The sequence below is a fragment of the Mytilus californianus genome, unplaced genomic scaffold, assembly GCF_021869535.1.
Source record: "Mytilus californianus isolate M0D057914Y unplaced genomic scaffold, xbMytCali1.0.p SCAF_2, whole genome shotgun sequence".
NCBI classification, from domain to species: domain Eukaryota; kingdom Metazoa; phylum Mollusca; class Bivalvia; order Mytilida; family Mytilidae; genus Mytilus; species Mytilus californianus.
Genome location: NW_026262668.1, coordinates 106,064,973 through 106,091,563, shown reverse-complemented (window position 1 = coordinate 106,091,563; position 26,591 = coordinate 106,064,973). Strand labels below are relative to the sequence as shown.

General features: G+C 32.3%; 2 protein-coding genes across 6 annotated transcripts in view; one reads left to right on the top strand and one right to left on the bottom strand.

Moving 5' to 3' along the window:
- LOC127728532 (E3 ubiquitin-protein ligase TRIM33-like) overlaps positions 1-6,587 on the top strand; it is a 316,221-nt gene extending 309,634 nt beyond the window's left edge. Inside the window, exon 2 of the mRNA XM_052235976.1 lies at positions 6,381-6,587. The gene's annotated coding sequence lies outside the window, so the exon portion shown is untranslated. The remainder of the gene's footprint in view (positions 1-6,380) is intronic.
- Positions 1-26,591, bottom strand: part of LOC127728513 (rho GTPase-activating protein 15-like) — a 77,524-nt gene that overhangs the window by 17,327 nt on the left and 33,606 nt on the right. For 4 of the 5 annotated variants that reach the window (XM_052235917.1, XM_052235918.1, XM_052235921.1 and 1 more), the window contains 7 exons: positions 26,171-26,354; positions 24,240-24,338; positions 21,924-22,023; positions 13,499-13,624; positions 11,040-11,138; positions 10,536-10,613; positions 4,000-4,128 (listed from right to left, as the gene is read on the bottom strand). In XM_052235917.1, coding sequence (XP_052091877.1) covers positions 4,000-4,128; positions 10,536-10,613; positions 11,040-11,138; positions 13,499-13,624; positions 21,924-22,023; positions 24,240-24,338; positions 26,171-26,354 — 815 coding nt within the window. The remainder of the gene's footprint in view (positions 1-3,999; positions 4,129-10,535; positions 10,614-11,039; positions 11,139-13,498; positions 13,625-21,923; positions 22,024-24,239; positions 24,339-26,170; positions 26,355-26,591) is intronic. The other variant, XM_052235920.1, reaches the window with a different exon arrangement.

Sequence of the window (26,591 nt, the reverse complement as noted above, 5' to 3'; positions counted from 1 at the left end):
GACTTAAAATTAAAAATCTAAATACACGGATAGATTTGGAATATCAAAGAAGCCCAAGAATTCAATTTTTGATGAAATCAAACAAAGTTTAATTTTGGACCCTTTTGACCTCAATATGAACCAATTTGATAGCGGGGCCCACAAATAAAAAATCTAAATTCATGGTTAGATTCAGCATATCAAAGAACCCCATATATTCAATTTTTGTTGAAATCAAAAAAAGTTTAATTTTCGACCCCAACTTGGACCAACTTGAAAACTGGGCCCATAATCAAAAATCTAAACACATGTTTAGATTCAGCATATCAAAGAACCCCAAGAATTCAATTTTTGTTAAAATCAAACTAAGTTTAATTTTGGACCCTTTGGACCTCAATGAAGACCAATTTAAAAAACGGGACCCAAATTAAAAATCTAAAAACACGGTTAGATTTGGCATATCAAAGAACCCCAATAATTCAATTTTTGATGAAATCAAACAAAGTTTAATTTTGGACCCTTTTGACCTCAATATGAACCAATTTGATAGCGGGGCCTACAAATAAAAAATCTAAATACATGGTTAGATTCAGCATATCAAAGAACCTCATATATTCAATTTTTTTTGAAATCAAACAAAGTTTAATTTTGGACCCCAATTTGGACCAACTTGAAAACTGGGCCCATAATCAAAAATCTACATACATGTTTAGATTCAGCATATCAAAGAAACCCATATATTCAATTTTTGTTGAAATCAAACAAATTTTAAATACTGGACCCTATCTTGGACCAACTTGAAAACTGGGCCCATAATCAAAAATCTAAACACATGTTTAGATTCAGCATATCAAAGAACCCCAAGAATTCAATTTTTGTTAAAATCAAACTAAGTTTAATTTTGGACCCTTTGGACCTTAATGTAGACCAATTTAAAAAACGGGACTTAAAATTAAAAATCGAAATACACGGATAGATTTGGAATATCAAAGAAGCCCAAGAATTCAATTTTTGATGAAATCAAACAAAGTTTAATTTTGGACCCTTTTGACCTCAATATGAACCAATTTGAAAGCGGGGCCCACAAATAAAAAATCTAAATTCATGGTTAGATTCAGCATATCAAAGAACCCCATATATTCAATTTTTGTTGAAATCAAAAAAAGTTTAATTTTGGACCCCAACTTGGACCAACTTGAAAACTGGGCCCATAATCAAAAATCTAAACACATGTTTAGATTCAGCATATCAAAGAACCCCAAGAATTCAATTTTTGTTAAAATCAAACTAAGTTTAATTTTGGACCCTTTGGACCTCAATGAAGACCAATTTAAAAAACGGGACCCAAATTAAAAATCTAAAAACACGGTTAGATTTGGCATATCAAAGAACCCCAATAATTCAATTTTTGATGAAATCAAACAAAGTTTAATTTTGGACCCTTTTGACCTCAATATGAACCAATTTGATAGCGGGGCCTACAAATAAAAAATCTAAATACATGTTTAGATTCATCATATCAAAGAACCTCATATATTCAATTTTTTTTGAAATCAAACAAAGTTTAATTTTGGACCCCAATTTGGACCAACTTGAAAACTGGGCCCATAATCAAAAATCTACATACATGTTTAGATTCAGCATATCAAAGAAACCCATATATTCAATTTTTGTTGAAATCAAACAAATTTTAAATACTGGACCCTATCTTGGACCAACTTGAAAACTGGGCCCATAATCAAAAATCTAAACACATGTTTAGATTCAGCATATCAAAGAACCCCAAGAATTCAATTTTTGTTAAAATCAAACTAAGTTTAATTTTGGACCCTTTGGACCTTAATGTAGACCAATTTAATAAACAGGACCCAAAATTAAAAATCGAAATACACGGTTAGATTTGGAATATCAAAGAACCCCAATAATTCAATTTTAGATGAAATCAAACAAAGTTTAATTTTGGACCCCAATTTGGACCAACTTGAAAACTAGGCCAAAAATCAAAAATCTAAATACATGTTTAGATTCAGCATATCAAAGAACCTCATATATTCAATTTTTGCTAAAATCAAACAAAGTTTAATTTTGGACCCGTTGGACCTTAATGTAGACCAATTTGAAAACTGGACCCAAAATTAAAAATCTAAATACACTGTTGGATTCGGCATAACAAATAAAATCAAAGATTTTACAAATCTAATGCGCCATACTGTGCAATTAAAGATTTCTTCTTGAAATTTTTCAATATTTGAAATTTGAAAAAAAAATAATATTTGAAGAATAATTTTTTTAATTTCTGAAATCTGAAATGAGAAAAAATTGACCCCCCACAATTTCTTTTTATCCCCCCCCCCCCCCCCTTTTTCCCCAAAAAAATTCTTTCCCTCAAGATATGGTCATAATCTCAATTCAAATTTCCAATGGAGTTGGCAACCATAATTACCCATTTAAATTTACCATAGTGCTAACTTAATCTATTTTATAATAGAATTAAAAATATAGTGTCTAATCTTTCATATGGATTTTTTTGTAAAAAAAAAGATACAACATTTGCAGATATTTTTACTGGTCTTCCTTTATAAATATGCATTTCTTTAAACATAATTTAAAAGCATTATAAGGGAAGTAACCAAAACGTTGTATTTGGATTACCTCCCTTACACTGTTTTAAATTATCTTTATTGTTCATTAACCATTACTTTATACATAATTTAAAAGCAGTGTAAGGGAGATAATTTCAATGATGTATTTGATTTATCTCCCTTACACTGCTTTAAATTATGTTTTGTACTAAAGTATTTGTCCATTAACCAGGACAACCTTGTTTTTCCCCCTTTTTTGCCCCTAATTCCTAAACGGTTTGAGCCATAACCCCCCAAAGCAAATCCTAACCATCCCTTTGTGGTATGGAAACTTGTAGTATAATTTCAGAGAGATCCATACACCGTTCCACAGTTATTGTCTGGAAACTAGAAAATGCTTATTTTTGGCCCCTTTTTGGCCCCTAATTCCTAAAATTTGGAGGCAATTACCCCCAAAATCAATCCCAGCATTCCCTTTGTGATATGGAACCTTGTGGTACAATGTCAGAGAGATCCATACACTTACACACAAGTTATGTCTGGAAGTTACAAAAATGCTTATTTTTGGCCCCTTTTTGGCCCCTAATTCCTTAACTGTTGGTACCATAACCCCCAAAATCAATCCCCACCTTCCTTTTGTGGTATTTAACCTTATGGTCAAATTTCAAAAAGATCCATTTACTTAAACTAAAGTTAGAGTGCGAAAACCAATGTGTCTTCGGACGACGACGCCGGACGACGACTACGCCAGACGACGACGACGCCAACGTCATACCAATATACGACCACAAAATTTTTTTGCGGTCGTATAACAAGCATTCTGTGAGTATTGCCTGGCAATACATAGTCCCCTACCAGTTAAAAATTTATTGTACTGGAAAAAAATTCTAACTTGATCTATAACTGGCCATGGTGTAAACTATAGAACAATATCAAGTCAATAACTTCAAGCATGACAAAAAAAAATGTGGAAAATTGATTTAGTAAATTTTCTAAGTCAAAGAACCATAACTCTGCACAAAATCATTAGACCGGAACAAAATTCGAACTTAACCTGTAACTTGTCATGATAAAACTATATACCAACCATCAAATCAATATCTTCAAGCACAAAGAAAAAAGTGTGGAAAACTGATTTGCTGGACTGATGGATGGACAGATAGACAGACGGACAGAGTGCAAACCCAAAGTCCCCTTCGACTTCGTCGGTAGGGGACTCATAAATATTGCCTTCCTTTAGACAATGATTAAAATGGTTTTTATCAATTCTATTGCATATTTTTGATACAACTACTTAGCAGTTACTGGTACAAGAAATGATGTTGCTGAAAAATTTAAGGTGGAAAATTTCTCTTTAGAACATTACTCTCTGTTGGAAAGCCTTAAACTCACAAACTTTTTTCTTGCCAAATCAGTAACAGTAGAAAGATACACTTACTTAATGCTGGAACAGCTTTATCAAATAAGTTGAAGGTTAGTAACGGTTCTTTCAATTCTCTAAAGAATAGTTTGAGAGCACCGGTTAATGTAAAAACATCCCATTCTTTAGAATCCAGGTCATATTTATCTACAATACAAAAATTTTTATCAAGTCAAAAATATTCAATATGAATTTTAATCAACAAAAACACGTTTTGGGTAAAATGTAACTCCTGTCTGCAACCACTACCAGCTTATGTGTTTTTATGTTAGTTGTTTTTGTGCTTTGTACTGATCTTTTGAGTTAAGCCAATTGGAACTGATTTTTACAGTTTGTTCTTATGTTGTGCTGTTACACCACTGTCCCAGGTTAGGGGAGGGTGAGCGCTGACAAACATGTTTAACCCCTCTACATGAGCCTGTCCCAAGTCGGAAGCCTGTAGTTCAGTGGTTGTTCTTGGTTCATGTCTGTCATATTATTTCTCTTAAATTGTTTTGTCATAAATTAGGCTGTTAGTTATCTCATTTGAATTGTTTCACGTTTTTCATGTCAGGTCATATGGTGACCTCTAATTGCTTATTTCCACTTCATATGAACTCTGGTGGATAATTGTCTCATTGGCACTCATACCACATCTCCTTATTTTTTTATGTATACTTTATAAAAATTTACTATCTGCTACAAATATGAAACTGACAATTTGTCAGAGACCAAAAGTTGCATACAATTTTTATCAAAAATTTTCATAATTTTTTTGAAACCTTAATTTTTCTGATAATTTTATTTCTTATTTTTCCTATTATGAGAATGTTTAATTTCAATGAAATCATTTTAATTTGAATCAGGCTTACTTACAGAAACAATAATAACTTTTCATCTCTTTTCAAGAAGAAGTCCAACAGAATATTATATAAAGTATACTCCACTCTTTATAATGGAAAAAATATTCCATGGTCACATAATCAAAATTCATATGAATTTCAAACATTGATTGATTGCTCAGCAAATCTTAAAATTGCTTAAATGGTTCAACACATCATACCAAAGTTACAGCCAAAATATTAAATCATTCCTTAATACAGTAGCTGAATATATGTAACAAAAGGTATAGACAGACAAATGAACACATGGACAGTCAGACAGAGGTCAGACAAGGTGATTGCAGTACACAAACAAATCTGTGAGCAGAGATATAATAAATAAATTATTTTCTTTGTTTCTGTTTTAAACAATATATCATGGTGTTTTTATCAATATATTATTGCTTTTATTTTCAAAATTGTACACACAAAATAAAATAAAGAGCTTTTTCAACTTTTAAAGTTCCTAAAAACCGTCAATGTCATATCAGAAGTTTATAAAGGGAGCTTATTTTAATAGATATAAACCAGTCACCAAAGTTCCACAAAAACTGCTCAAAGTATTTTTGAGTTATTGTCCGAAAAACTGGAAAATCCCCCCTTTTTTATGAATAAAATCCCATAATCGGAAACGTAAAATCTAAAATTTATCAAAATCGAAAGGGAGCTTACATCAATATATAAACGATTCACTAAAGTTTCATGAAAATGGATAACATGTTTTTGATTTATTGTCTAACATGTTGACGATGGACAGACGGACAAACAGACGGACAGATGGATGGACAACAGTATACCATAATACGTCTCGTAAAAGGGCATATCAAAATAAGTAAGCTTGTTTTTGGTGGACAGGAATTCAAAATCAGCTTTGTTAGAGTAGTAGTCCTTGTCATAAGTAGCCAATCAAATAAAAGAATGGAAAATAAAGATGATCTGTTAAAGTAATTTGACCAGTTGGTTTATATACAACACTCAACAGCTAAAACAGAATTAACAGTTCACAAAAAGATCAGCAAACCCTTACCCTAACCCAAACCAACTTATAATTTGTGTACTAACTCTAGAATATAATAATTAAACTGTAATATCTGAATACAAATCACAATTTTTTTTAAAACAATATCCCCCCCCCCTTGCCTCATTTTGGTTCTGGAAGAGGTATTTGTTTCAATATGTATTTTGCAATTTTCAGGTCTGACTTATTAAATATAAATCATTCAAGTTTTATTAAAATGCAAAGAAAGAAGTAGTGAATAGTTTTAGAAACATCCCTGTTTAAAATATTCAAACCAATTATCTAATCAACTTCATGCCAATAATAGCAGAGACAAATTTCAAAACTTTTTAATGCATCTGTAGTAACTAGAAAGTCATCAATATTCTTTATTTCACAAAAAAATAAAATGCTTCGCTGGGGCGCAGCTTGATACGACCGCAGAGGTCGAACCCTGAACAGTTGGGGCAAGTATGGACACAAAATTCAAGCTTGATACAGCTATGACTTTGGATTGTCATTAAATATTTGACACAGCATAGGTTTCTGACACAGAATGAATGTGGTGTAAGAACTGGAAAAAATTTAATTTACCTATTATGGTGGAATATCCATAAACTAAATTGTTTGTTAATTTCAATATATCAAAGAATATGTAGAATTCAATGTTTGATGTAATGTAATAAAGTTGAAATTTGGACCGTTTTTGTTCAATGTGGACCAATTTGGTAACATGTATAAATAATCAAAAATCTACTAAATACATGGGAGCCCATTTAAATACATCATAAAGGTATTAAAATAGAAAGTGACATCATAGTCATGGCTAAAAATAAACAAAAATCCTTAATCAGCAACATTTAACAGTAATATCTAAAAATGGAAATTACATCATAAAGGTATTAAAATAGAAAATGACATCATAGTCATGGCTAAAAATAAACAAAATCCTTAATCAGCATCAGCAACATTTTATAGTAATATCTAAAAATAAAATTCCTTTGTAACCATAAAAGCCCATTTAAATACATCATAACAGATATTAAAATAGAAAATGACATCATAGTCATGGCTAAACATAGCAAAAACCTTAATCAGCATCATTTAACAGTAATATCTAAAAATAAAAATTTCTTTGCAACCATAAAAGTAAAATAGAAAATGACATCATAATCATAGCTAAAAATAAACAAAAATTTTTTTTATTGGCAAATTTTAAATGGAGTTTATTATACTAAAACAATAAATTTGCAACCATAAACATGATAAAACCCCATTTAAACACATCATAAAAGTATTAAATAATTCAACTACATCATAAGGCTATAAAAATAGAAAATGACTTCATAGTCAAGGCTAAAGGTAAACAAAAAACCTTCATCAGCAAAATTTTATATTGGCAAATTTCCAATGAAGTTTATTACACTAAAATTGTTGGCAAATTTCCAATGCATTTATTAACAATAAAGTTATTGGCAAATTTCCAATTTACATAATTTAAAAGCAGTGTAGATGAGATATTTAAATGAGTTTGAATTACCAACCTTACACTGCTTTTAAATAATGTTCTTTACTCAATTATTTGTCTATTAAAATGGAAACCCTTGTTTTTTAACCTTTTTTCCCCTTATTCCTTAAACATTAGAGCCATAACCACCCCCCCCCCCCCCCCCCCCCAGAGCCAATTATTACTTTCCAATGTAACCTAAATTTCCAATATACATAATTTTAAATTTCAATTCCTCATGATATATAACCGTATCATTATTATTTTCTTTCATATATAAATCTGAAACAACCATCTTTAAATGGAAAATTTTAAAGAAAAAAAAAGGAAAAAAAAAAATCCTACCTCCCACACATTTTTTCAACCCCCTTTTGATTCATCATCCCCCACCTCAATCACATCCTTCAATTTGTGGTATGGTACATTGCAATACAATTTCACAGAGATCCATACACTTGAACACAAGTTTTTGTTGCAAACTAAAAAAATCCTTATTTTTGACCAATATTTGGCCCCTTATTCATAAATGTTTGAGCAATTAACCCCAAAACTCAATTCCTACTTTCTCTTCGTGATAAAAAATAACTAACTTAAAATGTAAATTTTAAACAAAAAAAAAAGGAAAAAAAAAAATTACCCCTTTTTTGACCCCCGCCCCCCTTATGATTCATCACCCCCATCCCCCTTTCCCCCAAAATCAAGCTCAATAACAGCCTTGCCTTTGTGGTATGGTACCTTGTAATACAATTTTAGAGAGATCCATACACTTGAACACAAGTTATTGTCTAGAAACTAAAAAATGCTTATTTTAAACCCCTTTTTAGGCCCCTTATTACTAAACGTTTTGGGCAATTACCACAACACTCAATTCCAGCTTTCCCTTTGTGAAATGGAACCTTGTAGTAAAATTTCAGAAAGATCCATACGCTTACACACAAGTTATTGTCATGAAACTAGAAAAATGCTTGTTTTTTGCCCCCTTTTGGCCCCTTATTCCTAAAATTTTGAGGCAATTAACCCCAAAATCAATCCCAGCATTGACCCTTTGTGATATGGAATCTTGTGGTACAATGTCAAAGAGATCCATATGCTAACACACAAGTTATGTCTGGAAGTTACAAAAATGCTTATTTTTGGCCCCTTTTTGGCCCCTTTTTGGCCCCTAATTCCTTAACTGTTGGTACCATAACCCCCAAAATCAATCCCCACCTTCCTATTGTGGTATTGAACCTTATGGTAAAATTTCATAGAGATCCATTCACTTAAACTAAAGTTAGAGTGCGAAAACCATTGTGTATTCGGACGACGACGACGCCAACGTCATACCAATATACGACCTCAAAATTTTTTTGCGGTCGTATAATAACATGATTTCAAAATATTTCATTTAACTTTACCATTACAAGGGTACAATTCAATAGAATTCAGGGCTGAAATTTCTGGGGTAACATTGTAGGTTCTCTACTGTATCTCTGAGGACACGAATGCCCCCCTTCAACAATACCAAAATCAGGAGACTTAACTAATTGTAACAACTGGAGAGGAATCACCTTACTATCCATTTCAAGTAAGATCTTCTGCATAATTTTAATATTAAGAATCATAGACGCTGTGGATAAGAACAAGCTGGTTTCAGAAAAGGTAGAGGTTGCACAGATGACATATTTGTCCTACAAAACATCTTAGAACAGTGCCATGAGTGGCAGAGAAAACTACTTGTAAATTTTGTGGACTTCGAAAAAGCCTTTGACAGCTTACACCGGGAAAGTCTTTGGGAAATTTTGAAAAGCTATGGAATACCGAGTAAGATAGTACAACTCATCAAGCAGTTCTATACAAACATCTCAAGTACCATCAACTCTGAAGCTGACACTAGTTTCCTTGTAAAATCAGGAGTAAGGCAAGGATGTGTTATGTCATCCGTGCTTTTTATAATTGTCATTGATAGGGTAATGAGAACAACCCTAGCAGAAAGTAACACTGGACTGAGATGGACACTATGTGCCACGCTTGGGGATACAGACATGCTGATGATTTAGCACTTCTGTCGCATACCGAAGATCATATGCAGGAGAAGACCAAAAAGCTAGAAGAAAATGCTAAAATGATTGGACTTAAGATCAATGCCAAAAAGACAAAGTTAATGTACCTCAACACAGAGAGACACCATGTCATATTTGAAGAAGGGAAACAGCTGGAAACAGTAGACTCATTTAATTACCTAGGAAGTTGTATAACAACAGAAGGTGGTGCTGAAAGAGATATAAAGATCAGAATAGGAAAAGCTAGATCAGCATTCAATAGGCAACATCTGGAAAACAACAGCCTTTTCAAAGAAGACCAAGCTCAGACTATATAGCAGCTGTGTATTATCTGTACTCCTATATGGCTCAGAGTGCTGGAGAATGACTGATAAAGACATCAACAGACTCTCCAGCTTCCATAACACATGTCTGAGGAAGATAATGAAAATATTCTGGCCTAACAAAATCTCCAACAAAGACTTACATGAGATTACCAACACCAAGGACATGGAGACTTTGCTGATACAAAAGAGATGGAGGTGGCTTGGTCATGTTCTACGCAAACCATCTGAAGACATGACCAAGGTAGCTTAGATGGACACCAGAAGGAAAAAGAAAAAGAGGAAGACCTAAAACAATATGGAGACGCACTATAAAAAATGAATTAAAGGAAAGAGGATATACCTGGGGCACAGTGGAAAAAAAAGCAAACAACAGAGAAGAGTGGAGGAAACTTGTCCTTGCCCTATGTGCCATAAGGCATAGCAAGGACTAAGTAAGTATTGTAGGTTCTCTACTTTATCTCTGAGGACACGAATGCCCCCCTTCAGGCTTTGCAATTTTCCAAGTTAAAAAGGGGCATAACTCTAAGGGTAAATGACTCACAACCCAAATTCCAACTCTGTCTGTGTGTTGTGGTTCTTAGCATTGTGTATGAGTTTCATAAAATATGCATGAGGCAAACTAAATTTAGAGTGCAGAAACGAAAATGGGACAGACAGAAAGACGGACGGACGGATGGTCAAGTGTAACACTTAATGCCCCCGTTGCCTATGGCGGGGGCATAAAAATTCTCTACTGCTATAATATTGTATAAGATACAATACTATACTCAAGGCATAGTCTATTGTATCTTTCTGGAGTTTATGTCTACATATATACTGTACCTTGATCCACCTGACATCGAAGTTTCTGTATTGTAGCCTGATTACCACTAATTCTATATATACCATCATGTTCTAACCCTGGTAAATAAAACAGAAATCATCTAACAATTCTTTATGGTCAAGCCAACCTAAATAACTGTGATAAATATTCAAATATATTTATAAAAACTTAAATCTATAACAAATATAGTATATAATTGTGAAAGTACATTTACATTTGCAGAGATTTAATAAAAAGTAAAATTTGTATATTATATGACAAAACTCATTTCCTTTATTTAATGCAGACATTCAAAGAAAGTCCCAGAAAATTATGAATAATATAAATATAAATATAAAAGAAATGTCTGTGTAAATGACCCAAGGATCTATAACCTAATGCAGAAGATGAATATTTAAATAAAATGGGTTTAAAAATCTTCACACACATATTGATAAAAAGACAGAAAAAAATTTAACTGTATTCTGGAATTGTTTAATAAGAACTTGATTTTTCCCCATTACCTCTTTTTTCTATAGCGGCCACACATTTGACTACAAACTTTGGTATCTTTGTTTTCTCTCTATCACAAATTATCTTTAATTCACCACCAAACATAGCATCTGCAATGAATATCATCTAGTAATTAATACATCTTAGGAAATCTTACGTGGAATGTATATATAAACTCCTTATTTTTATTAGAAGTCCATTAATTAAATAGAATTATGTTTTCATGGACATTTTAAAAGAATGATTTTCAATTCAATGTACCATCAAAGTCAAGTATAATTTGTATTCAATAATAATCTGTACACCCTTGCTGCCATGGGAATTCAGTAAAAACAACTTTTTTGTCACTTGGTGAATGGTAAGTTTCAAGTCATATATAGGCTTGAGATAAATTGTCTTTCCTAATTCAAAACTAAATCCGAAAATTTGTAAAGAGTTCCAAGGAACTCTATGTTTCTCCTGCTATGGCTGCTGTTAGAGTCAAAGTGTAATGCTGGTATCTATGATGAGTTTATTGTTGACAGCCAACTACGTCCAACCCGGCAAAATGGAAAAAACAAGAATGTGTCCATAATACACGGATGCCCCACTCGCACTATCATTTTCTATGTTCAGTGGACCGTGAAATTGAACCTGAAGCAGGACAGACGGACGAACGGATGGACATACGAACGGACACACAGACCAGAGAACATAATGCCCTACTACTATGGTAGGTGGGACATAAAAATATTTTCAAAATTTTGTCTGATACTGTCTTTTGATCATAAAAAAGTTTCTGTGAAATTTCAAAGAGGTTTGACAAAGTTATCAGTGTAAACAAATTTGACAACAGACTGAATGTAAGTGTTGACAAAGCCGACACCATCAGAATGTTTGATGGCTATGACTCATTTAAGCAACAAAATATCGCAGGCTAGACATAAATGTTAATAATTGTTTAAAGAACACATTATGAGTGTTAAAAAAAAACAGTTGACACAGAGATATGTCTCGCGTTTTGTAATTTTGATGGTATAATGCAAATGTTGAAATTAAAATGGCAATATTCAAACATGTAAAAAATTATATATAAATCCTAAATAAGGTCAGTGTGTGTGAGCAAAAATCACATATTTATAGATACTGCATATGAATACTGCTGAAAACAAAAAAGTCTTGTGTTAATTACTGTTTAATTTATACAACTTTAATATTTGAAGGACTTTGAGTAAAAGAGAACACTGGTAGCCGTCGGAAAATACAAATCAGAATGAATAATTTATTACATTCTGGACTAAATACATCGATAACAAGGTTGAACTATAATTTTTCAAATGCTACAAAGAGAGAAAAAAATTGTTTATAGTGAAGCACACCAGTATTTTATCCAATTTCATAAATTATTAAAATTATTCAGGGATTGAAATGAAATTTGGACACCCTCTACTTTGTAAACAAACAAACATTGCAGCAAACATAAAACATCATGAAATCAACATTTTCTCTAAATTCTTGCTTGTCCTAATCTATAATCTGCCCCCCCTGCCAGGCAATTTGAATTTTAGAATAAAAACCTGCTGGTTACAACTGCATTCAGTAAAACGACTTCCTTCAAAAAAAAATACTATAATAAAACTACCTTATTCAAGACAACTAAAAATCATGAGAATCAGTCAGACTTTCAATACAAGTTATGAAAAGTTGTTACCATTAAATATTACAAGGCTTCTGACCTTTGATTCCTACTTTAAACATGTGACATATGTGTTATGTCATAATGATATGAATGAAGTGATTCCTACTGTAAACGTGTGACATATGTGTTATGTCATAATGATATGAATGAAGTGATTCCTACTGTAAACATGTGACATATGTGTTATGTCATAATGATATGAATGAAGTGATTCCTACTGTAAACATGTGATATGATATGAAGGAAGTGATTCCTACTGTAAACATTTGATATGATATGAATGAAGTGATTCCTACTTTAAACATGTGACATGATATGAATGAAGTGATTCCTACTGTAAACATGTGACATGATATGAAGGAAGTGATTCCTACTGTAAACATTTGATATGATACGAATGAAGTGATTCCTACTTTAAACATGTGACATGATATGAATGAAGTGATTCCTACTGTAAACATGTGATATGATATGAATGAAGTGATTCCTACTGTAAACATGTGATATGATATGAATGAAGTGATTCCTACTGTAAACATGTGATATGATACGAATGAAGTGATTCCTACTTTAAACATGTGACATGATATGAATGAAGTGATTCCTTTTTAGCTGAAAAGAATACATTATTGACTGATTGTTGTAGGACTAATATTAGGAGGAAAATAAGTCCATATTCAGTAACTGCTAGCAGACGTTCTAAAAATTTTGTTTTTAAAAAAAATAATTATAAGAGGGAAGTGTTACCCTATATGTATTAAAGAAAACAAAGGTTTACAAAAGTATACCTACCTTTAATAATTCCTTTCTGTTCCAACAATTCCTTAGATGGTCGTTTAGAGAAAAATTTCTGTAACCATTTAGTCTGTGACTTTTCTAAACTATTATCAGTATTTGATGGAGTTCTAGAATGGAACACTGAAATATAGAAAAAACCCTCAAACCATTACATTCAGATTTCATATCATTTCAATAAAAATAAAATAAGTCATATAAAAAAACATATTGCTACTGCTTATCTTTGATACATTCCATAAAGACATACAAGGCAAAATGGGAAGGCACACTAAAATTGCTTTTTAAATTTAATGTAACATTCCGAATAATAATTCATAGTTGGAAATTACACAAATTAAAATACCTCCGAAGATAGAATTCAAATTGAACTAAGGTAATTATTCTTATTTTATTCTGTGTTGACCACATTTTAAAGTACAAAACAATTTTAAGTAGTCTGAACGTCACTTCTAGTAAATAAGTGGCAGGCAGTCATCGTGGAAAAACAGATCTACATTATCTAGACTATCTTTTTTATTTGTGCCTTTCTACTTAAGCCTCTATAACATTGTACATTTTGTCTAGTATTATTGTCATACACTACCAAATACAAGTGTTTGCAGTAAAGAGAAAGCTTAAATATGCTTTATCATTCTTAAAAGCATCCTGCAATTAAACCAATAGTTTGCCATTATCTTGATCAAGCTATTACATAATAAGCTAGAATGTCCTATAGCAAAGCAAAACATATTCTGTAGTATTATATATCTGAAGCACAAACTTGTTGATTCTCTATTATTTTACCTAAATTGTGATAATACATATTACAGGTATGAATATCTTTGTCACATATCAATTGTCTTTATTTATATAGATGTACAATGTTTGTTTTATTAAATACTGTAAACCAACTTATTTTCCCAGATATTTTTTTGCTTCAAGTCATTTTTCAGCTGAATTCGCAACGATTAACTTTGACGATTTTCTAACTTTGTGTATTCATATAAGAGAAGATAAAGGTTTGCCAATTTTGTGACAATTTAGATTCAAGCTTTTTTTTTTTACTGAAGAAAATATATTTATCATGAAAATAAGATAGTTAACAGTATCTAAGTCAACTGCCTGATTCTTTATTCCCAGAGAAAGTTATAGAACTGCTGATCTCATAATATTTTACTGATAATTAGGAATAGATCTAAAATCTGAAGTCATAACTAAGGGTCCGGAAACGGTCATATTTGCCAGTCATGTCCTAAGATGAAACTATTTGTCCATAACAAGCTATTGGGATTTAGGACAAATTTTATTTTTTTACAGAAGTAATTTTGATCATTTCATTGACTCAATGTTTGAAATCGGATTTCTTAATCGCCATTTTGCACTTGTGATCACTTGTTTTTGTTTATAATCCCTTTCCTGTAATAAAACTGCCACTACAGTAGTTTGATAATCCTGAGGGCCCTCCTAATATCTATATCAATGCCTCCAGGAAACATTGGCTAATGATAGCTAATCACTTTTTACCTGTGTTTTTAATTCACACCTGACAGTGATCACAAAGCTCAGAATAATATCTTTAAAACATTAAAGTTCCCTGACAAGTGTATTCATTATTTATTTACTTTTCATCAAAGACAGTCATCAATTCTGATTTAAAAATTAAATCTAAATTTACGTAGAAAAAAGTATTTTTTCATGAGTAACACATGTGCTTTATTTACTATGTAATACGCATGTGTGAAATTGTCTTCAGCAGATTTAATATTTAATCGTAAAATGCAAATTAATTTCATGCTAAATTAAACGAGTGAAACTATTATCTGTTATATTCAAACACTTTTAAAGGAAATAAAACTAGAGGCTCTCAAGAGCCTGTGTCGCTCCGGCACGTCTAAACACTGCTAAGGACTCCTTAGTGCACTAAGGACGTATACAATACCACTAAGGACTAGAAGGAGTGCTGTTATATGTATTATTTTTCCATATTATGTTAGAGATTGATATTTAATGCATAAATTTCAAATTTTATAGAAAAATAATCATAAATAAACGAGATATTCAACATAATTTAGGCACGTGTCGGTTTTTTTTTTTGATATGCCGAAAATCAGTGAACCGATTGACACGTGCCAAATAACATAACTGATTAAACAATCATAATCTTTTTATTTTAAGTAATTAACAATTGTATCGAAAAGATTAATGCTTAATATTTATAATTTAATGTGTTGTTCTTATTTAAAATGATTAAAAGGACAAATAATTTTGCTTTTGTTTTATTTCTTTCCCAACACAGTTATTTGCCATAGGTGCACGACTTTGATGTGCGCCAACTAATAAGTTAGAGTGTGGTCAGCTTGTTAAAATGTTTATGTAAGAGATATCAAGACAAAAGGAATAGACATATTTATAAGTGTTTTGTTTTTATTTTAACTCCGACAAAGATGCGTGAATATACAAATTGTTTCACTAAAAAATATGAGTAAATTCCGGAAAATCTATAAAACATGATGTTTGCTTTTCCACTTTCTATTACTGCTTTATACTTAGTACGAATTACGATTGAATTGGAAAAAAAATCATGTGGCGTCCTTGTGGTTTATCAAAACCACTAGTTTTCAACCAGTTTGATATCTGTTTACAAAGGCTTCGAATCATACGGTACTTATTTGTTAACTTTGTAATTGTTCGACATTTGTTTTTTTTTCTAAAAGTAAAAGAAGTTTAAAAAATCATTTATCGAACTTTAGTCAGATTAAGTTTCATTTTCAAATATATAAAAGATACAAATGTTTTTTAAAATGCTCCACAGTTTTTAGCACATTATTTACGAAAAAATTCCCGTATGTGTTAATTAAGAGCTAATGATATAATTTTGTCAGAAAAAGAGAATATAATCTGAATATTTATACCTAAATCTATCTATCACAAGTACTCTTTGTGACTTTACCATTCCATTGCCTCAGAGACATGCCAAGAAACCATGTCAAACAAAAAGACCGCGATTTTAAATATATATATATATAATATATTATATATAAATGTGAATATGAATTAAAATAACTTGTTCCAACGATAACAGTGTAATCAGTTATGTAATTTGACACGTGTCTAACGGTTCATTGATTTTCGGTAATATCAAAGAAAAACAGGCACGTGCCTAAACAATGTTGAATATCTCGTTTATTTATGGTTATTTTTTTATAAAATTTGAAATTTATGCATTAAATATCAATATCTACCATAATATGAAAAGAAACAAGAAATGATTGTAACAGGATGCTGTTACGAAGTCTCCCAAACGAAGCTCCCATAATTCGTAATTCCCAGGGTCGCCTGACATTGGGCAAAGTCCAGTGAAAATTGGTTTGGTCCAGTAAAGTTATATGCATTAGTGATGCCTGGGGACTAACCCTGTATATCATTCTAACCATCTTAGCATGACAAACCAGAATATATATGGTTTAGGGGTGGGGATCTTGACCACTTACACAAGATATTAGAACTTTCTTAAATGGCATGGGGTGGGGGTGACCCCTGGGGACTAACCCTGTATTTCATTTCATGTGCTTTATCATGACAAACCAGAATATATATGGTTTAGGGGGTGGGGATCTCGACCATTTACAAGATATTAGAACTTTCTCAAATGGCAGGGGGTCGGGATGACCCCTAGGGACTAACCCTGTATATCATTCAAACCATCTTAGCATGACAAACCAGAATATATATGGTTTAGGGGTGGGGATCTTGACCACTTACAAGATATTAGAACTTACTTAAATGGCATGGGGTGGGGGTGACCCCTGGGGACTAACCCTGTATTTCATTCCATGTGCTTTATCATGACAAACCAGAATATATATGGTTTAGGGGTGGGGATCTCGCCCATTTACAAGATATTAGAACTTTCTCAAATGGCAGGGGGTGGGGATGACCCCTGGGAACTAACCCTGTATATCATTCAAACCATCTTAGCATGACAAACCAGAATATATATGGTTTAGGGGTGGGGATCTTGACCACTTACAAGATATTAGAACTTTCTTAAATGGCATAGGGTGGGGGTGACCCCTGGGGACTAACCCTGTATTTCATTTGATTTGCTTTATCATGACAAACCAGAATATATATGGTTTAGGGGTGGGGATCTCGACCATTTACAAGATATTAGAACTTTCTCAAATGGCAGGGGGTCGGGATGACCCCTAGGGACTAACCCTATATATCATTCAAACCATCTTAGCATGACAAACCAGAATATATATGGTTTAGGGGTGGGGATCTTGACCACTTACAAGATATAAGAACTTTCTTAAATGGCATGGGGTGGGGGTGACCCCTGGGGACTAACCCTGTATTTCATTTCATGTGCTTTATCATGACAAACCAGAATATATATGGTTTAGGGGTGGGGATCTCGCCCATTTACAAGATATTAGAACTTTCTCAAATGGCAGGGGGTGGGGATGACCCCTGGGAACTAACCCTGTATATCATTCAAACCATCTTAGCATGACAAACCAGAATATATATGGTTTAGGGGTGGGGATCTTGACCACTTACAAGATATTAGAACTTTCTTAAATGGCATAGGGTGGGGGTGACCCCTGGGGACTAACCCTGTATTTCATTTGATGTGCTTTATCATGACAAACCAGAATATATATGGTTTAGGGGTGGGGATCTCGACCATTTACAAGATATTAGAACTTTCTCAAATGGCAGGGGGTCGGGATGACCCCTAGGGACTAACCCTTTATATCATTCAAACCATCTTAGCATGACAAACCAGAATATATATGGTTTAGGGGTGGGGATCTTGACCACTTACAAGATATAAGAACTTTCTTAAATGGCATGGGGTGGGGGTGACCCCTGGGGACTAACCCTGTATTTCATTTCATGTGCTTTATCATGACAAACCAGAATATATATGGTTTAGGGGTGGGGATCTCGACCATTTACAAGATATTAGAACTTTCTTAAATGGCAGGGGGTGGGGATGACCCCTGGGAACTAACCCTGTATTTCATTTAATGGGTTTTATCATTTAGAACATTTTCAATTAAAAAGATTGTGTCTATCACAAACGGTTTTCAATTTATAATCATTTGAAAATTTTAAAAAATAAAATCCCATAGGGTTCTATAGTAAAACCCTCTTTTCTTTTTGCCCCTCAAAGAACCCCTTTATAAACCCCATTGCACAAACAAAACCCTGATTGCACCACTAGACATGTTAGTCTAACATATTGTGAAACCCTAAGTTAATCTGACAAGCGGTTTTGGAGAACGGGTGCGGACAAGTTCAAATTTAAAAGCGGCGGAAGAGGAAGAGGAAGAGGAAGAAGAATAATAATAATAATAAGAACTGAGCAAAAACAATAAGTCTTCCCAAACTTTGTTTGGGAGACTTAATTACATGTAACAGCACCCCATCTAGTCCTTAGTGGCATATCATAAGTCCTTAGTGCACTAAGGACTCCTTAGCAGTGTTTAGACGCACCCGTGTCGCTCACCTGTATTTACTGATGCTTTGGAAATCATGTAAAATAAGGTTAACTCAGGGGCAGCAACCCAACAACGGGTTGTCGGATTCGTCTGAAAATTTCAGGGTAGATAAATCTAAATCTGATGAACATTTTTGCCACCTGTCAGATTTGCTCTAAATGCTTTAGTTTCAGAGATATAAACCGAAAACTCCATTTTACCCCTATGGTCTATTTTTAACCAAGTCGGCCAGGATGGTTGGAAGGCGGTGTCATCGGACAAATTTTTTAAACTAGATACCCTAATAATGATTATGGCCAAGTATGGTTAAATTTGTCTCAGTAGTTTCAGAGAAGAAGATTTTTGTAAAAAATTTACGAACTATTGTTAAAAATTGACTATTAAGGGCAATAACTCCTAAAGGGGTCGACTGACAATTTTGGTCATGACGACTAATTTGTAGATCTTACTTTGCTGAACATTATTGCTGTTTACAATTTATCTCTATCTATAATAATATTCAAGATAATAACCAAAAACTGCAAAATTTCCTTAAAATTACCAATTCAGGGGCAGCAACCCAACAACAGGTTGTCAAGATTTGTCTGAAAATTTCAGGGCAGATAGATCTTGACCTGATAATCAATTTTACCCATGTAAGATTTACTCTAAATGCTTTGGTTTCAGAGATATAAGCCAAAATCTACATTTTACGTCTATGTTCTATTTTTAGCCATGGCGGCCATCTTGGTTGGTTGGCGGGGTCATTGGACACATTTTTTAAACTAGATACCCTAATAATGATTGTGGCCAAGTTTGGTTAAATTTGGCTTAGTGGTTTCAGAGGAGAAGATTTTTGTAAAAAGCTAACGACGACGACGACAACGGACGAGCTAATAAAAAAGCCATAAAAAGCCGGTGACTTCCTGTCAATTTGATAAACAAAACAAATCACGGAAATGAATCCGGAATTATTCGTACTTTAAAATATCGCAAACTTCCGGTTTTAACTTTTGTCAAATCGAAAGAAACGTAAGCAATGTCTCAGAAATTAACCATTTTGAGTCATTAAAATCATTTCAATTTTAGACTGTTGCCTTCACTAAACTGTCCTTCATGGTAATGGTAAGACATTTACTTAGTAAATGCGATGAAACAGCAATACAAGTTCGTCATGTTCGTTGATGCTATGAATATAGTCAAGTTGATATCGACAATTTGAAAAGGGGCACCAACTTTTCAAACATCTCAAAATGACCGAAATTGTCTGGAAAAATTTCCGGATCCTTGGTCATAACCCTGCAGGTCATTATGACATTCCCTGACTAATACTGCTACATGTAAAGCACAAAAGATATATGACCATTGAGCATATGCAAAATGCAATAAAGTCATAGATTTACCCAAGTCCCAATTTAAATAAATTTAAGCAGGTTCTCTATAAAACTGTTTAAAACCAAACATGAAGCATGTATATTGTATGACATAATTTGGCCTTCTGAATGCATTTAAAATCCCTTTTGCAATTCAAGTCTTTTGCAAAATAAGTGAGCATACTGAAACATCTATAGGATCTGTATCTACTCATTATACAATTACATAGAATTTTACATTAAAAGGCTAAAAGCAATTATCAAAAATATATAGGACAGTACAATATAAAATAAAGCATTCACAAAATAAAATATCTATGTATTGTTATGTATTGTCAAAGGGAGAGGTTTGTGCGCACAAAAAACTGGTTAACCTCACCACATTTTGTGTCTACATCAAGTGACATTCAAGTCAAACTTTTTTTTTAGAAGGAGTCCGCTGTTTGTGGTTGATGTTGGTCTGTGGTACTGTGCAGTATTTTTGACGAAATTGTTTTATCCCATTTTATGTTACTACATATATAAGTGATCCTTTGACTAATATTTTAGGTAGAGGCATAAAACTATTTAACAGATAAGATATTCAACTGATGAGATATTCCCCCTAAAATCTACTTATAAATTTATATCTCAATAAGCTGAAAAGATAAAGACAATTGATATAACTGTGGCAGAGAGGATTTCATGCTAGGATTTCATAATTATTGTATAATCTGGCAGTTACAGGGAAAATGTTAGTTTACCCAGTAATCTTTCATTTATCCATGCAGATCATTTATTTCTGATAAAATAAAAAGGCCAAGCTATGCCATGCCAACAACTTCATGTAAGCTCAACATATCTGCCATGCACTATCATAGAGATTATTTTTATTTTTCAACTTTTAAAACAGTATGTATAGTTTTTAATATTTTGTTGGGTGGTTTTGTTAAATTGATGTCCACAGGGTCAATATCTATCATAAATTGCTGAGGATAACGTTCAGTAAAATGCAAGTCAAAGAAATGTTCAACGATATTCAGGTGGGAATAAAAAGTTTTAAATTGCCAATGAAATATTAATGTCAAAAGTAAGTTTTGAATACTTTCTTTTGTTTTCCACCCATGACAAATGAATTAAAAAGCTTTTAAAATTTTAATAAAAATAGCATTGGAAAGATTGAAATCTTCTAATTTCTTGTGAACATAAGAAATATTGTACAAAATGGATATAAAAAGTAAATTTATCAATTACTTTTATACATTATGGCAATTTACTCAAAATTAATTATGAGCTAATTTACAAGGTACTATAATACTCCATCAATTACTTATAAAAAAACACTTAAATTCATTTTCAATGAACAAGAGTTTAAAACAGAAACATGAAAAAGTCAAAAATTTCAAGCTAATTCAAAGACAAGTACTGCTTTGAGCTAAGTTATCTGCATGGATAAACAACAGATTTCAGATTTAGACATTTTAGAGTGGCTTCAGGAATATATTAACTAATTCCCAGGAGAATGGTTATATTCCTGAGTAAAAGTTTATAGAAGCAAGACATAAAAGCCAAAACCATGTCTTGCAGGGCACTAACGTCTCTTAAATGAAGTTTTTCGTTTCAGTTTGTCATCATCTTCTTCAGATTCTGGAGGCCCTAAAGAAAATTTTGTCATACCTTCATTTGGTTGATTGCCCTGAAATATAAAAATATTTCTTTTTAGTTTAAAAACAGAGGTTTTCTTCGAGCCTTCATTATTTTGAAGTATGAACTCACGTTAGAATCATGCAGAGTTACAATTTTTACACACTCATACCTTACATAAATCAAATTAGATGATATTGAATGAGAATACACCGAGATACTTATAAATGCAAGAAATGTCTCCTGATCAAATAACTTCACTTGTCTAACACCAATATCTTTTTTTATCATCAGCATTCCAATTCTGTGTATAAGAAGTTGCAAGCTGTAGCACTTTTTTTAATAAATAATTTCATGAATTTTAAATCAACTGTAAAATTACAAATGAATAAGAGTTGTTCCCCTTTTAACAGACTTTGTACTATTTTGTTGCAATGAAAGTTCAAAAGGTGAGCTCACTGAACTCCATCCCCTTTTATCTGCATGTAACATTTGATTTGTAAAAATACAATTATCTCACTTTTAACAAACATGTAATCTAACTTGAGTATTACAGTGGGAATAATAGTAAATTAATAATTGAAACTGAACTGAAAATTTAACCAAAATCTAACTACTTCCATTGAAAGTGAGTAACTTATAAGAAAACATGTATCATATAAAATAAACTAGCTGTATTTTAAACTTTTCAGATAGTACGACAAATATCACAACTCCTCTTTGAACTCGTGGCAGCATGTTCTCCTCAGGTGCAGAGTCATGGGGTTAATTCCTTACAAAAATAAATCACAGACTATAAGACTGAAAGACAGCATAATCATGGTTTAGTCCCATGTGGGACGGTATTGATATGGGATCTATAATGTACCAGTTTTGTCCCATCATTCGTACCAGGATGTTGTACTTCTCTTTTATATTTTGTCAGCATATTTCAATACCTTTGTCATTTTGAATAGATTTTGATGTATTACAACGGTTTATCAAAGCGTAACAATTATCACTTCTTAAAGTTAAAGTATTAAATTTTTACTTTTTAGTGTCTTATATATATATATAATCCTGGTTTCGTACCACCTCTAAGTAAAACCATACTGATTTAACACAGAGGTGAAACGAAACCGTGATTATATATAGATAAGTGTATTATATATAATCCCGGTTTCGTCCCACCCCTATGGAAAACCATACTGATTTAACACAGAGGTGGGACGAAACCGGGATTATATATAGATAAGTGTCTTATATATAATCCCAGTTTCGTCCCACCCCTATGGAAAACCATACTGATTTAACACAGAGGTGGGACGAAACCAGTATTATATATAGATGTGTCTTATATATAATCCTGATTTCGTCCCACCCCTATGGAAAACCATACTGATTTAACACAGAGGTGGGACGAAACCAGGATTATATATTGAAAAGTATCTTATATATAATCCCAGTATCGTCCCACCGCTATGGAACACCATACTGATTTAACACAGAGGTGGGACAAAACCGGGATTATATATAGATAAGTCTCATATATAATCCTGTTTTCGTCCCACCCTCTCTGTTAAATGTAACAAATTTTCATAGCAGTGGGACGAAACCGGGATTATATATAAGACTCTTATATACATATAATCCTGGTTTCGTCCCATCCTCTATGTTAAATGTAATAAATTTCCAAAGCTGTGGGAAGAAACCAGGATTATATATGAGACTTATCTATATATATAATCCCGGTTTCGTCCCACCCTCTATGTTAAATGTAATAAATTTCCATAGCACTGGGACGAAATCGGGATTATATATGACACTTATCTATATATAATCCCTGTTTCGTCCAACCTGAATGTTGAATCATTATGGTTTTCCATAGGGGTGGGATGAAACCGGGATTATATTATATTATAAGATAATCATTGAAATTTTTTTTTATCCATCATTTTATAAATTATACAACAGTTTTCTAATTTCCATTTTTTATAATATGTATAATATTAATTTTTTTTTAGGAATCCACAAGAAACAGGATAAAAAGGAGAAGGAACCCTTACACAAAGGACAATTTCGTACCACTAGCATCATCTGAAAAACCTCGCAGAGCATTAATATTAAAATAAAATTAAATTAAATTAATATTTCAATATAAGATGTTGTATCTTAAAAAAAGTTTCATCCCATTAGGACGAAACCATGATTATGCCTGAAAGACTTGTCTTGACAAACACATCCATTCATCAAAGTTGTATTTGTAACTTCTATGATAGAGTGACTTACGAACTCATTGATTTTTATTTCCAGCTGTATATATAACTTCTGAGCTGCTTTGTCATCATCAGCTTGTATTAAGTACTGGTCCCCATGACTGGTATTCAACTGGTAATAAAATAATAAAGGACATGAGCTACTGACAGTAATTTATTACTTATAAGGCGTTATATGAGAGAAATTAATAACAATGCAATTCATTATATTATCAGTGATATTAGTACTTTTCTGTAAAGTTTAATGAATAATTGTTCCCTTTTTCTTTAAAATTGTATGATTAAAACTGGAACCAAAATTGTAAAATGAATAGTTTTATGTATTAGAGAATTTAAGAAGCAGTTGATTCGGAAACAATAATCAGTCGCAAGTTGATTATCATTTCCAAATCAACTACTACTTGTAAATTCTCTAGCTTAACCCATTTGTGATAAAACGACTGTCTATTTTCCATTTTGACAATAAATCAAGAGAATTACACAAAGATAATTGCACATTTTGTCTATTTTAGTCTTCAATAGTTGGAAATGATTGTTTCCACATGGTTCACATCTATATTTAGCCATCTGAAAAGTTAACAAAAGTTAAAGATACTTGAAATTTTATAGATCTGTTACTGGTTTATTCTGCAATTGTTCAGATAGAATATCTAATCATAGCTGTTAGACATTTTGTATAACCAAGATTAAGGCAACTGTTGTCTATTAAAGTCTATTAGACAACCAAAATTAATTATTTGAAAGTGAAGAATCAATTGTGCTCTAGTCTTCCATGTATAAAAATGTTAATTTTTCATTTTAAAACCATCTCGCCAGTAGCTGTGATCGTATACCCGGTAGTCGTTAGTTACGAATGTCATAATGGTAATTATCAATGATACAGAATTCAAACCGTGTACCTGGACAGATTTTTTTTTTCCATTTTTTCTTCTCATTATAACAGTTTTGTGGTTCTATAGTTTTATATTGCTTTCATAGTTAAATTGTGTTGTATTGATGTTTCATTTAGAAATGTCAAATGTTCCATGGGTTAACAACACCTCCCCCAATAAAAAAAAAACATAAAAAAAAGAAAACAATATTATAAAAAAATAAATTGCTTCGCCAAGCACAGCTGGATATGACCGCAGAGGTCCAACCATGAACAGTTGGGGCAAAAATGGACACAATATTTGCGCTTGATACTGGTCTGAATTTGGATTGTAATTAAATATTTGACACATAATAGGTTTCTGACACAGAATAACTGTAGTCAAAGAACTTAGAATTGGTTATATGATTTGAATTTATATTCAATGGTTTGCTTTTGTGCAATACACTATTCTGTTGCGAATTGACACCCCCCCCCCCCCCAAAAAAAAAATTCCTTAATCAGCATTTTTAAATAGTAGCTTCTAAACAAACGCGGTCGTATAAAAACTAGTCAATATAAATATTGGATATAAATGAAAGACGTTCATTGTCTACTAGACAGCTATATAATTTTTGTGCATATGTATTGACAATGCATTGTTGGGTTTGATCCCTACTTTTTTTTATTTCAAAAAATTATTTTTGAACTTCCTTATTTCCATCAAAAATCAAATGTATATCATTTGAAAAGCTCAAGAGAAGATGCACTTAATTAATTATAAAAATAAGAAGATATGGTATCATTTCCAAAGAGACAATTATCCACCAGAGACCAAATAACCTAGAAGTTAGCAACTAAAATGACAAATATTAAACAATTCAAACAAGAAAACTTCAAGTCTCATTTATGTACAAAACAATAAATGAAAAAAAAAATGAAATACAGCAACAAACAACAACCAGTGAATTACAGGCTCCTGATGTTTTTAATATTTGCTTAACATTTCAGTACATACTAATAAAATAGGTTGGTGAAAAGCATCATGGAATAATGGGGGATACATACTTTATTGCATACAATAAGTAACTTACAACAAGGACATTGCGTTTACTTGACACCTCTTTCGTTGCTTTTGAAACCTGACAACCTTGCAATGGGATCATAAAATCTGATTTTCCAAATGGAGATCCTGGCACACTCTTTGCTGATTTCATATCTTTGTAGAATACCAAATTAGATGAAGATAATTTAGCATAACAAGTAACCCAGTTTTTCCTAAAATAAACATATTTCATTAATAGCATTGTTTAATATCAGCATACAGCCACTAGAAATTAAATGACAAACATATTTTGGTTGGAGAATGAGTGAGTAACCATCTGAACAAAGGGACTCCTTGAGGAGCCAATGTGAATGGATTGTCAAACACTATCACATTTCCCACTGAGATGGAAAGTTTTTTAGTGTGGAATAATTGACGATTGATTAACTGATTTTTGGTATTTAGCACTA